At 37.0% G+C, this 14,285-nt stretch overlaps 2 protein-coding genes across 8 annotated transcripts; both read left to right on the top strand.

The window, feature by feature from the left end:
• The first annotated feature begins 512 nt into the window (after positions 1–512).
• On the top strand, positions 513–5,351 carry LOC118796387 (intelectin-like). Its single transcript, XM_036555242.1, has 7 exons — positions 513–579; positions 919–1,023; positions 1,459–1,706; positions 4,005–4,163; positions 4,461–4,581; positions 4,830–4,933; positions 5,195–5,351. Exons 1-7 carry the CDS (start codon positions 513–515, stop codon positions 5,345–5,347), a joined length of 957 nt encoding a protein of 318 aa, XP_036411135.1. The 3' UTR covers positions 5,348–5,351.
• A 2,263-nt stretch (positions 5,352–7,614) lies between these two features.
• Positions 7,615–13,508, top strand: LOC118772652 (intelectin-like). Of its 7 annotated transcripts, XM_036521173.1 has the most exons (9): positions 7,615–7,742; positions 7,865–7,876; positions 7,990–8,058; positions 8,472–8,579; positions 8,656–8,903; positions 10,284–10,442; positions 10,663–10,783; positions 11,005–11,108; positions 11,771–13,508. In XM_036521173.1, exons 3-9 carry the CDS (start codon positions 7,992–7,994, stop codon positions 11,921–11,923), a joined length of 960 nt encoding a protein of 319 aa, XP_036377066.1. In that variant the 5' UTR covers positions 7,615–7,742; positions 7,865–7,876; positions 7,990–7,991; the 3' UTR covers positions 11,924–13,508. The 7 variants fall into 7 exon arrangements, with proteins under 7 accessions (XP_036377066.1, XP_036377064.1, XP_036377067.1 ...); XM_036521171.1 differs by lacking the exon at positions 7,865–7,876; XM_036521174.1 differs by lacking the exon at positions 7,865–7,876 and having other exon boundaries at positions 8,408–8,579.
• The last annotated feature ends 777 nt before the right edge of the window (positions 13,509–14,285 follow it).

The following is a 14,285-nucleotide window of genomic DNA, read 5'->3' as shown; positions in this document are numbered from 1 at the left end:
CTTTAAATTTAAAATTAGTCACGATCATTTTCAAGAGTTAAAATGTAACACTGTGAGACTGGTATCACTGCATTACTGTGTAATGTAAATTGTGAAACAAGGAAATGTGCCAACTGACCACACTAATCAACATAGCCAATATCGCTTCATCATCTCATGTGTGCGTGAGAGGTGTTACTTTCTGATAAGTCATTCAAAATGATTTCTCTTTGTTAAAGCTGCAGAAAAAAAATGTTCGCACATTATCAAGCTGTGGCCAATGCTCACAGTGTACACTGGCAGTCAGAAAGAAGGACTTGTTTGAATCTCTCATTTGAATCGGCATAATTTCATATTTTATTGTCATTACTTTATATTTTTGGTTTTGATCTCAGTTTTAGGAAACCTTTAAAGGTAAGCACTTTTTAAGCTTTAGAATATGGATAGTGACACACTGTCTGTTTTGTCTTTTGTACATTTAATGTAATATTCCAAGTAATACAGTAAAATACATTTCTCTTTGATTTGCAGAAATGTTGGCGTGGGTGGCTCTAGTGTGGTCTTGTTTGCTGTTATCAGAAATATATGAATTCAAATCAAGTAAGCCTTTTTCCATGACTAACAAATTACTGACTTACTAACACATTACTTACACATTACTTACCGATTTATCCCATGCTTTATACAATGTTTCATTATCTATACAGTTTGATAATGAAACATTTTGCTGAAGAAAAAAATCAATGTATGCATCTCTTCAAGACCAGGGCTGTAGTCCCCTGAATGGTTTAATACTTTAATTAGAGAAGTAAAACGTATCCTTTTGAAAAATACACAACTGAAATGTCAGATGCATTGTTGCTGTAAGCAGCTGTTTGTGCCAATAGCCATGTAAATACTGAAGAAATTCAAGCATATTCACATTTTTTCCACATCAAGTGGCATCTCCGTATGACTTTAACCATGCTGGAAGTCCATATGGCCCGCCCATCACATATGCCAGGAGCTGTAAAGAAATTCGAGATACCTATGGCATATCTAAAGGTACGTGATTTTGACTTTTTTATTTGGAATGACCGGTGCTTTTTTCCCACAATTTCACTCTCAAATCTGAAATGACCGATTGTGCCCCACAACTGTGACACCCACCGCCAATCTAGGAGGGTAAGACTAACACATGCATTCCCCCACAACTGATCTTTGCTGACCAACCAAAAGGGGTCACTATTGAGATACAGGACAAGCCCATGGCTGACCTACCCTCCCCAGCAGAACAAAGCCAATTTTGTTCCACCCCTATCAGCTCCCAGTCAGCAGATGACATGGCTGGGATCGAATGGGGGCTGTCATGCTCAAACTTGCACTCGAGACATCAAATACTTTTACTTGCTAAGCCACTCAGGAGCTCTGAGGTTTTTTTTATCATCTGACTGAATATGCAATCTGTACAGTTTCATTTCATGAAATCTGTTCTTTCAGATGGCCTTTACTTCTTAACCTCCAGCAGTGGTGTCACTTACCAGACCTTCTGTGACATGACCACAGCTGGTGGTGGCTGGACTCTGGTGGCCAGTGTCCATGAGAACAACTTGTTTGGGAAGTGCACTGTGGGGGACCGCTGGTCCAGCCAACAAGGAAACAACCCAAATGTGCCTGAAGGAGACGGCAGCTGGTCCAATACAGTGACCTTTGGCACAGCAGAGGCAGCAACCTCTGATGACTTCAAGGTAAAAAATCTACAATGTTGTAAAGCCCATGTCAGGACTGCGGCATCTTAGCCGGTTGTTTTGTTTTCCCTGTCCATGTGCTTTTGTTTTTCCCTGTGTTCCAGCCCTGCCCTGCTCTCCGCCCTGTCGCTGCCCACCTGATTGCCTGACTGTCTTCACCTGCATCCCATCTTCTCATCAGCCTTATTTTAGTCCTGCTTGTGTCTTGTCTCGTTGCTGGTTTGTCCCGGTTCGCTGTGTTATTACTCGCCGTTTGCCTTTTCATCGTGTCTGCCTGCCGTTTCTGTTTTCTTGCCTGTTTTCCCGACTTCGCTCCTCGTTCCTGCCCTGTGGTTTTGGTCGCCGTGTCTGCTCTGGTTTTTTAACTCTGCCTGCCTTGACTTCGATTCTGGATTGCCCTCTGGACTTAATAAACCCTTGTGCCCAGTTTTCTCTGTCTGCGCTTGAGTCCCTGCCTGAGTTCTGACAGCCCAATAGTTGCTATAATCTATGTGCATTATCACTAAATTCAGTCCTTATGAATAGTTGCTATCTTCACCGTATTTATATGACTGGCAGATGTGATCTGCCTGAATTACTTTGTTCTTCAATGTATTAGTGTTAGAAATGTCTGATTTAAGGTTGTCACACCTTTCAGTGTATGCACATGTATCTCCCCCCGTAGCCTGTCCCTATAGGAACAATGTAAAAATGTTTAAATGATGTCTATCATTTCCATTTGGATGTTCAGCTTGTAACCCAACTTGAACAGGTTCCTAGTGGCACACATTGAATTGCACCAAAACAGGAAAATGAAAGAAAGTAACCGTGGTTACGAGCACAACCTGACAGTCTTTTGTTAGAATCAAGAAAAAAGGGCCATACCTATTATTACCCCACTTGGGCATTTGTAACTGACACAATGTCCAGTTAAAAATGAAGAAGAAGAAAATTGCAAGAAGTTCAGTATTTGAAAAAACAAGGCGCACACCTTGTTTTTTTTTCACCTGTAACAAAAGTAGGTTTGCTATCAAACAGGATAGTGCGTTACTGATAACTTCAGCTATAGATATTGTGTGAATTAATGCTGGTTAAGGTAAAATAATCAAAGTGAATCACAGCGGCTTCCTATCATCATATTTGATGTGAAAAACACTGCTAACTTGCTTGAAGAGGATATCTTTATGATAAACTGCCTTGCTACCATAATTTTGTTATAAACACTATGATAGAAATAAGACAGCTAGCCTTTTGGGTAAAGCTTTTAATTTTTGTTCCATGTTTTATGCTTTTTCCCCCTTTTTGCAACCCTGTTTTGGAATACTCAACTGTATGCTTGGCTCGTGTCACTGCAACTGCACTTTCGTTGGAGCACTTGAGTTGATATGAATTCCATCTTCAAATACAATCGCACGTTGCCAATGGAAATTTTTTGCACGACAGCAGAGTGAGTGCTCAGTGGTGGGTAGGCCCTACTCCAACGGCATCATCTGAGCAACTCGCACGCACCTGATGAGTTACAGGGTGCCAGAGAGAGGTTTGACAAGGGAACGCTGGCCAACCTACCCACCCCTGGCCAGTTTATTCCACCACTGTTCCAGTCATTGTCAGCGAAAAACACAACCAGTTTCAAAGTGAACGATTATTTAACTTTAAATTAGCTTTAGGAGATTAGCTAACAGCTGCATTAGGCAACTGCATTGATATTAACTAGTATGCTATTTAGCTTTAAGTTGATTTTTTTGACATTAATTAATATCAAACATGTGGTGTGCTGAAGTGGTTTGTAATGAAGCTACTTTTCCCTGACAATCAGTTCCCAAGAGTGAATGCTTCTAAATTCGTTCCTAACTGTAAGGTAATATAATGCCTTGAATGTGTAATACTTGTTGACCATGTAGAAAATTTGTATATTCCAGCAGTAAAACTTAAGAGGCCTGTGAGCAACAATATATTCAATCTCACAGCAATAAGCAGGAAGACATCAGAAGTGTAATTACTCAGTTCCCGTACCACTTCATACCTTTGCCTGTTTTTTTTTTTTTTGACAAGAGGTATGAATTCTACTAAATTTTGTTTACATATTCAAAATTGATAACATTATTATGTACGCTTGAAGTGGAGTTCAGCATACATGATGGATCTTTTTTTACCTAAGTGCTTACCATGCAATGCAGTTGTAGTGTTGTAGTGAATGTAGTCAAGTCAAATCAATTAACAGGAGTGATACAGTCACAGTGACCCAAGAGTCATTTTAATCAAACAGTTTTGTTTGAACCAGCCATTCCCTGTTCATTTTTGTCTCTTTAATCCTAATAGAATCCAGGATATTATGACATAATTGCTGAGGATGTGTCAATATGGCATGTTCCCAACAACTCTCCCACTGATCATTGGAATGCAGCTTCCATTCTGAGGTATCATACCTCAAGGAAATTCTTAACACTTCATGGAGGAAATCTTTTCAACTTGTTCAAGGTAATATGCAAATTATTATGGGTCATTCAGTAATGTGTTGACATTGAAAGCCTTCTGGACTTTATACAGTATATATACTTAGATATTATATGACATATATATTATATGTCTTATATAATATGTCTCTTATACATATAATATAAATGTGTATTGTATGTATTAATGTATTATAAATGTGTAACGTATTACACATTTTAATGTATAATAAAACTTGTCATTCAGCGATTCATCAAGCATCTTCTGGACTTTGCTGAATTGAAATGCTATGATTGCTATGATTTCTGTATTCTGTCTCAGCGTTACCCTGTGAAATACAAAGCTGGCGTTTGCAACATCAACAGAGGACCAGTTATTCCAATTCAGTATGATTTTGGAAGTGATGAATCTGTCACTAAATTGTATGGCCCCAACAGCAAATGTAAGGAATTAATCTTCTCATTCACAAACCATTTGCCAATGTTGAATGTCAATGCATCAATTGATTTTGTTTATTTTAAAACACATGAACATTCTAAAATGCTAAAATGATACCATACGGTGATACAAATCATGTGGTGAATATGTGGTGACTATCATCTTTCAATACAAGTTAGCCTCATACAGAAGGAATAAATATGTTGTATGTTCATTTTATCACAATTTCTAATGTGAGCTGATCATTTACAGCACAGTTTGAGCCAGGATTCATCTCATTCAGAGTTTTCAACTACGAACAAGCTGCCATGGCAATATGCTCTGGAGTCAAAGCTACTGGATGCCACCTTGAACATGTAGGTACAATTTAAGTAACTATGGTGCTGCTACCTCAAAAGAAACAAGTGGATCCTTGGGTACACATTTGTTAAAATTTAATACTACTTTAATATGATATTCTTCTGGGCACCCTAGACACATCCTCAGAATCAGCCCTGACTTTGTATTTATTTCTTGCTTTTCACGCAAAGTAAAATACATCCCAATTGCTGGACTGATTGGTTTGACCCATAGGGTAGTGGTGAGACTATCACACCTGTTTCTTTCTTTCATCTCAGTTCTGTGTTGGAGGGGGTGGCCACTTCCCAGAGGGAGGGGGAAGACAATGTGGAGATTTCACATCCTTTGACTGGGATGGCTATGCAACTCACATTGGGTGGAGCGCATCAAAGGAAATGACAGAGGCTGCCATGCTGATATTTTACCGCTGAGTCAGACTCCATAAAATGATAAAACTACTTACTGTCAGGCCCAGGTTAATGTTTAGGGGTTATGCATACATTTCAGCAAACCTTTAATTTTTGACATTTACCTTTATTCACTTTTATTTTGTTTGTCTTTTCATTTATTGATCAAAATGGCATTTGAATCATCAAATTCTATGCATGGTATTAACACACTTTTAATTGATTAACTATATGATCCTGAATATTGGTATTTCTGTGGACTATAGTATATGAATGGCAAAAATCACAATCACGATCACAATGTACTGTTCCCAAATTTCCAAAATTGAATCATTCTTTATTAAAGCATTAAAATGGTCAACTGTTCATGTTGTCATGCATTCCATGCTCAGTTTATTGTGAAAAGGTTTTTAAAATGCCTCATATTTTATTTATTTTTGGACATTGAATACTCTATGTCAAAGTGGTGAATTAGTGGGGCAAATATGCATGACTTTTGACATCACCAAGAGTTAGGACCCTGAGCTCTGACACATTAAAAAATGGATTCTCTACCATTTAAGCATATAAACAAACATAATTTGGATACATTTGAATCTCATATGGCTACGCAATAAAGGACAATTTTATACCCTAATTTTTCTGCTGCATTATTCATCAAATCAAATGTCCCAGTACCCCACACTGTGCAAACTAATTTTATTTTCAGTCAGTAGTTCACTAGTTTGTTACCTCAGTCACTGAATAGGTGACTAATTAGCTAGCTATCTTTATCATGATTTCCTCTAGTACTGCTGTCTCTGGCACAAGGAAAAGTATGACTGCACATATTTTCATTTATTAGATTTTTACTTCATATTTGTACATCAAACAAAGTGTTCAGTTTCATTTTCATCAACAAAATCACACCCAAATGTCAAAGTGGTTACACATTTATTTTTTGAAGTGATTCACTTGATAAGCATATCTCGTGGCATGTCTTTTCACATTTGTTACAATCATCCTACTCACCTGGTATCTTCATTACAAACCATCTTGCTGTGCCAGCAACAATGCATGGGTGTTTTATTGGTTCTGGCAAACAAATTTCATTGTTTTTGATATTGTTGTTTAATGCCTGACAGAATGGGTTATGATAGTGACTATACAATCCTTGCTTTGCTTAAGCTTGAACTGTTTTATTCTTTGGGCAGTGACAGGATTGTTCAAGATGTCAGTCAGCTATAGAAGAATGTGGGCACGATTCTAAAGTCTAAAACAATGACTGCCCTACATCAGTGTCACAAGTAAGCATATTTTGCATAGTTTAACGTAACTTGCGTTCCTGACATGGAACTACAAGTAGTAAAATCAAGAAAATGCAAAATAAATCCTATGGCAAAACAAAAGAGGCTTATTTTACATGACATTTAGCTAAGAAGATTATCAAAAATGTGAGAGAGGCAAAAGGATATTTGTACTGTATTTTGGAAAAAAAAAACCTCATGGAATTTGAGTGCCTCAACACACTATGAATTCCAACCAATGTGTGTGTATTCCAGCATTTCAGTCTTTATGTGCCAATAGTCTGTTTCACACTATACTGAACCATATCTCTGTGGTGTATACTTTTGATGTTTAGGTGGAAATGACCTTTTTTGGACCCTGACACCAAAGGTTTAACTAGGTCACTAGATAAACAGATTACATGGTTTTGTAAAATTAAAATTTATACTGTCCTGTCCTTTATACGGCAAAATTGGTCTACCATTAAAATTATTATCAAAATTAAGCCAAGCAACACTAAGCAATTTGGTTACATTACCTCACATAAATAGAATGAGTAACAGTCCTCCATCGATACCCCTGAGTGCAAATCTAAAAAGGTAGACTTGTCCCTCCTTTCCAATGAATCAGAGTAATACCTTTGAACCTTGCCTCTTTCAAAAGATAATGCATGTGATGAGTGAATCCACAAGGGGTAGGGGAGATGTGTATAATATGAGTTAAGTTATCAACGAGAGAACGTGTTTTCATTTCTCACAGCCTTGTAAACTGCATTTTATTTCCAGCTCAATATTTTCCAGTTCTGTCCAATGGTCAAATATTAATTCAGCATTGATAATCATTAAGATTGTATACAACATTTGTATAACATTTTTACATAACATTTGTCTGCTTTCCTGTGTGGTTGTTGTATGCTGTCTTCTGTTTGAATCAGGATCATTGATACAAAGTGCATGAGAGCTTGCATAACTGAGTGTTTGGCTGAACTTTGAACAGAATTTTGGTATTTATGTACATTGGTAGGCTTCCATGGTCACTGTTAAGACTTTCTAAAAGGAGACATAGTGGAACTGATGAGGTAGCTGAGTCAAATGTTTCATTAGGTGGGTAATGTATAGTGCAAGAGCATAGTAACAGAGAGGCTAATACAAAGGTAAGTAGAACACTGTTCTACTGTTGTTTCATTCTGATGAGCTTCCTGGAATCTGGAACCCAAAGAGCAATGGACATGTTTGTATTAGTGTAATCAGATTTTTCTTTTTTTTTCTTGATGAGGAAACTTTAAAGGTAAGTTTGATTTTTTTTTTTTGAATGGAGGACACGTGGTCTGATTGTCTTGTGTACATTCACTGTAATTGTTTAATATTTAAAGTATTGTAGTGACATAAAATCTTTTGCAGAGATGTTACGCTGGACAGCTTTGGCGTGGTCTTGTTTGCTGGTGTCAGAAATGTATGAATTTAACTCAAGTAAGTCTTTCACCATCTCTAATGTTCAGAATATTGAGTTATCAAGCATGTTAAACTAGCTCAGGCGTACACAACTCTGCTCCTGGAGAGATGTGATTAAATACTCCAAGTTTTTGCTGAGGCAGAAATCTGTGTATTATGATTCATAAAGACCAGGGCTGTAGTCCCCAGCTCTACCAGATGATTTCTGTACTTAGTTGGTTTACAACTTTAATAACAGAATCTAATACTAATATTTCATTGCTTTAAAACTTTAAATACAGATGTAAAAATAAATCACGTACATAAAATACATGTTACAAATGGTATCAGATCTGTTGTTAATGTAATCAACTGTGTGTGCTATAAGTAATGCAAACACAGAAGAAATGACAAAGAAAGAAGAAAGACATTTTTGATGTCTTTATATCAAGTGGCAACTCCCCCTGATGTCCAGCATTCGGAAAATCTGTATAGCCAACACACGGTCACATATTCTAGGAGCTGCAAAGAAATTCGTGACAACTATGGCATCACTCAAGGTACGTGATTATGACTTTATCATCTCATTGAATATGTGATCTGTCCAGTTTCATTCTGTGAATTGTGTTCTTTCAGATGGCCTTTACTTCTTAACCTCCAGCAGTGGTGTCACTTACCAGACCTTCTGTGACATGACCACCGCTGGTGGTGGCTGGACTCTGGTGGCCAGCGTACATGAGAACAATTTGTTTGGGAAGTGCACTGTGGGGGACCGCTGGTCCAGCCAGCAAGGAGACAACCCAAATTTGCCTGAAGGAGATGGCAGCTGGTCCAATAAAGTCACCTTTGGCACAGCAGAGGCAGCAACTTCTGATGACTTCAAGGTACAAGGCCTACAGTTACAATGTTGTAAGGCACATAAGAGTTTAGGCAATGATAGCTACAATGTGCCATAATGTACCTTATTGCTGTTCAATTAATAAATTATTGATCAAGGTGTAAATTCAGTTTAATTCAGTTCAATTTCCCATGTCTACATGACAGGCAGATGCGATTTGCTGGAGGCCCTTTGCATTATGAACGTACTAGTGGCAGGTATCCCTGCTTAAGGTTGCCTCACCTTTCTGTGTACACATCTGCACTTCACCCCATAGCATCTCCATACAGGAACAATGAACTCTGAATGATGCCTATGATCCCTTATGACTCCGTAGATTTTATTTGTATGGAGACTAATTTAATTCCACAAAAAAGCAGCAAAGTAACTGTGAATGCTAGCACAGCCTCACTTATTTGTAGTCACGATGACTGATAAACCATCATTAAAATACAGTTATGACATGTTCTTCACTCAGCCTCTCAGTGAAATCATAGTATTGAAATGTTGGAGTACAATTAAGTCATGAAGACTTAGGAAGAAAAACACCCTTGGTGACATGCAGGCTTGATGAAAAGAGATAGAGATGCTTTTTCAAATTGCAATGAAAATATCTGCATATCCTAACAGAATAGATAAATGCAATGATCAAACATTATCATTGTAATAATATTTTATTGACCAGTCTTGATCAAACCATATGATACTGCTCCCAGAGCGAATCCCAGAAAAAAACAGCACATCCCATGCACATTTTCAATCACTGTTCATTGAGAGAATCATACAAGGGATCCAGCAGGATGATGTGTAATTCAAAAGATTATTTACATACTTATACTGCTTGAATTAATTCTGGTTAAGATGGAATAATTACAGCAATCCAGCAGGCTAATGAATGATGGCAAAGCACCTAAACCTACATCTAAGGTTAAACATATTGCTGGCTTGCTTGCAGAGACTTTTTATTTTCTTTTTGTAATGCTTTTTATTTTCCCCTTCATGCTATTATGTTTTGGAATCACCAAATTCCAAACATTAGGCTTGTCTCACCATGGCAGCCAATGTACTCATGCAGGACTGCTCAGCAGAGACTAATGCGATCTTCCAATGTACACAGTGTGATGACCTGTTAACTTGTTAACTAAATCAGCCTGCTTCTACACATTCAACACTGATAACATTCTTAGGTGCAATTAAACTGGGAAGCAAGCAAATATCCTTTACGTATCCTTTACGTTACCGTGTCATAGTTTTAGTGCTGTAGCAAATGTAGTCAAGATCAAAACTCTTTTTCATCAATCAAATCAATGAACATGACCGTAACCATCATTTTCATCATCCTGTTTTGTATGAACCATCCCTCCATTTCTGTCTTTAAATCACACAGAATCCAGGATATTATGACATAACTGCTGAGGATGTGTCAATATGGCATGTTCCCAACAACTCTCCTGTGAATCAGTGGAATATGGCCGCCATTCTGAGATACCACACTTCAAGGAAATTCTTAACACTTCATGGAGGAAACCTTTACAACTTGTTCAAGGTAATATGCAATTTATTATGGGTCATTTTTGCATTTGCAGAAAAGGAAACTATATAATATGTTTGTAATGTGCTGTGTTCTAACTCTTGAGAAAAAAACTGTTACCACAAATCAGGATAGAAAATTATCCATCTGCTCAATACCTGCCATTCAGTAATGTGTTGACATTGAAGGTCTTCTGGACTTTGCTAAGTGGCATGGTCTCTGTACTCTGTCTCAGAGCTATCCTGTTAAATACAAAGCTGGTATCTGCAACACCGACAAAGGACCAGTCATTCCCATTGAGTATGATTTTGGAAGCGATGAATCTGTCACTAAACTGTATGGCCCCAACACCAAAAGTAAGGAATCAATCCAACAGCTATTGTGTTCTCATGTTATCACTGATGTTGAATGTCAATGCATTGTACACATAAATTGACATCATTGATTGATAGCAGGTGATACAAACCACCGATGTGATGAATATCACACCTCAATACAAGTTAGCCTCATACAGAAGGAATAAATATGTTGTATGTTCATTTTATCACAATTTCTAATGTGAGCTGATCATTTACAGCACAGTTTGAGCCAGGATTCATCTCATTCAGAGTTTTCAACCACGAACAAGCTGCCATGGCAATATGCTCTGGAGTCAAAGCTACTGGATGCCACCTTGAACATGTAAGTACAATTTAAGTAACTATGGTGCTCTGATAGTCATATATGGCCTCATCTACCTTTCCCTCAAAATAGTGGGATTATTTGTCAAAAATGTTCATCCTCACATCAGTCTGTGAACATGTTTATTGTGATGAAGTTCTTTGTAAAGAGGCAAAATTGAAAGAAAAATACATTTAGCATCAGAATTTTTTTACCTAAGCTAAATTTTTGAATAGTTGAATAAGAAACATTGCTTTTTATCACATACAGCAACCTTAGCATAAATCAAAATGGGATGTATTCAAGCCTGGTGATATGAGTTGAGTGGCCCTCCCCCAAAATGTACCTCCCTCTTCCATCAAAAGCAACAAGTTAGCAACATGTCCTCATAGAACATTGTCAAAATTCACTTTAACACTAAATTCTGTCAAGTTTGAGAATCCCTTCATGCGTTTAATTACAAAATGTGGCAATTCGCAATGAGTCAAGATTATGAATGCAGAAAAAAGTCTCACTGCTAAATGGGGCCCTCTGGTGGCTGGGCAGCCCGCAAAATCATCCTGTTTTCACACCCCCCAAAACTAGCCCTGAATGAGTACTTACTGGACTAATTGGTTTGACCCATAGGGTGGTGGTGAGAGTTCTATTACTATTTTGTTTTTGTACTTTCTCTTTCATCTCAGTTCTGTGTTGGAGGGGGTGGCCACTTCCCAGAGGGAGAGGGAAGACAATGTGGAGATTTCACATCCTTTGACTGGGATGGCTATGCAACTCATGCTGGGTGGAGCGCATCAAAGGAAGTGACAGAGGCTGCCATGCTGATATTTTATCGCTAAGTCAGACATGATAAACTAATAAAACTACTTACTGTGAAGCCTAGGTTAATATTTAGGGGTTATACATACATTTCAGCACACTTTTAATGTTTCACATTTACCTTTATTCACTTTTATTTTGTCTGTCTTTTCATTTAGTGATCAAAATGGTCTTTGAATCATCAGATTCTGTACATGGTCTTAACAGACTGTTAATTGATTAACTATATAATCCTAAACACTGGTAGTGCTATGGATTTACAGTATATGGACAGCAATAACCATCAGATCAATCAGAATGTACTGTTTCCAAGTTCCCAAGATTGAATCATTCTTGATTAAAGAATTAAAATGGTCAACTGTTCATGTCTTCATGAACAGTTTATTGTAAAAAACATTTTTTTAAATACCTTGTATATTTTATTTTTGGTCAGACAATACTGTAGCTCAAAGTGGTGAGTTAGTGGGGTAAATATATTATGACTTTTGACATTCACCAAGAGTTAGGTTCTTTGTGGGGTCTCCAACAGAAATAACCAAAGACCTTGAGGTTCACACATTAAATATATTTGATTCTCACCCAATTAATCATATAAACATAATTTGGATACATTTGGATCTCACATGGATACACAATAAAGTATGATTTTTTCCCCCTAATTTTTCTGCTGTATTATTCAAATGTCCCTGTGCCCCAAGTTGTGCCAACTAATTTTATTGTCAGTTTGTTCACTAGTTTGTTAGCTAAGTTACTGAATAGGTGACTATCTTAATTATGATTTCCCTCTAGCAGTGCTGTCTCTGGCCCAAGGAAAAGTATGACTGTGCATATTTTTATTTATTACATCTTTACATGATATTATTTACATATATGTTTAGATCAAAAAATGTTCACATTCAGTATCTACAAAACTGCATCCATATGTCAAAGTGGTTAGATATTCCTGTATTTTTGTAAAGGGAAGTGAGTCCCATAGGTATAACTTGGTGCATTTCTGTTCGCATTTGTTACAATCATCCTAGTCACCAGGTATCTTCATTACAAACCATCTTCTGTGCCAGCAACAATGCATGGGTGTTGTTTTTTTGTTTGTTTTTTTGTTTTTTTGGTCATGGCAGACAAGTTTCATTGTTTTAGATGTTTAATACCTGACAAAATGGACTATGATAGTGGCCATACAATCCCTTCTTTTCGTTGAACCCTACCTGATTTGTTCTTTAGGCAGTGATAGGATTTTTCAAGTTGTTAGTCAGCTATAGCAGGATGTGAGCAAGACTCTAAAGTCTTAAACAATGAATGCTCTACATCAGTGTCACAAGTAGCTTATTTTGTGTAGTTTAATTTAATTTGTGTTCCTGACATGGAAATACGAGTTATAAAATCAAGAAAATGCAAAATAAATCAATAGTCTACCATGTCTCTATGGTGTATACTTTTGATGTTTGAGTGGAAATGGCCTTTTTGGACCCTGACACCAAGCAGCTAACTATATCGCTAGATAAAAAGATCACACGGTTTTGTAAAATTAAAATTCATACTGTCCTTCATCCCTGTTCTATTATGCAAAAGTTTAGTGAGTATGAACTCATGATTAAACACCCTTATTCACCAATAAGTGTGACCTTTTGTCTGTTACACCACACCAATTTGTAGGCATGGTGTCATTCTACAACATAACATATAGTAGAAAAATTAATTCTATCTCTGCAAAATATTTTCAGAGTATAAAAATGGTGAGTTACTCACACACACTAAGTACTAATCCTGAACAGGTCAGCAGAGACTTTTGCAAAATTGGTCTACCATTAAAATTATTGATATCAAAATTAAGCCAAGTAGCACTAAACAATTTGGTTACATTACTTCACATAAACTGAATAAGCACTAGTCCTCCATGGATACCCCTGAGTCCAGATCTAAGAAGGTATACAGGCCTGAGAAACCACCAAGACTTGTCCCTCCTTTCCAACAAGATCAGAGTAATACATTTGAACTTTACCTCTTTCAAAGATAATGCAGTTTTTCCATTGCATCACTCTTAAATTACATTTCTGTTGCTTCATAATGGTGAGGGACCCCAGGACAAAAAGCTAGATTTTCACCTGTAGAAAAACATTAAAAAAATATTGTTGAGTGAATCCATGAGGTGTAGGGGAGATTGATAAATATACATCTACTATAGGAATGTTGTAATATGACTTAGTTTGGTACATGAAAACATGTTTAATTTGTCACAATTAAACTTGTAAACTGCATTTTATTTCCAGCTCAATATTTTCTAGTTCTGTCCAATGGTCAAATATTGATTCAGCATTGATACTCATTAAGATTGTATACAACATTTGTATAACATTTTTATATAACATTTGTCTGCTTTCCTGT

Source organism: Megalops cyprinoides, chromosome 2 (assembly GCF_013368585.1).
Source record: "Megalops cyprinoides isolate fMegCyp1 chromosome 2, fMegCyp1.pri, whole genome shotgun sequence".
NCBI lineage: Eukaryota > Metazoa > Chordata > Actinopteri > Elopiformes > Megalopidae > Megalops > Megalops cyprinoides.
Note: the sequence above shows the minus strand (reverse complement) of the source record. Positions and strands in the feature narration are given on the sequence as shown.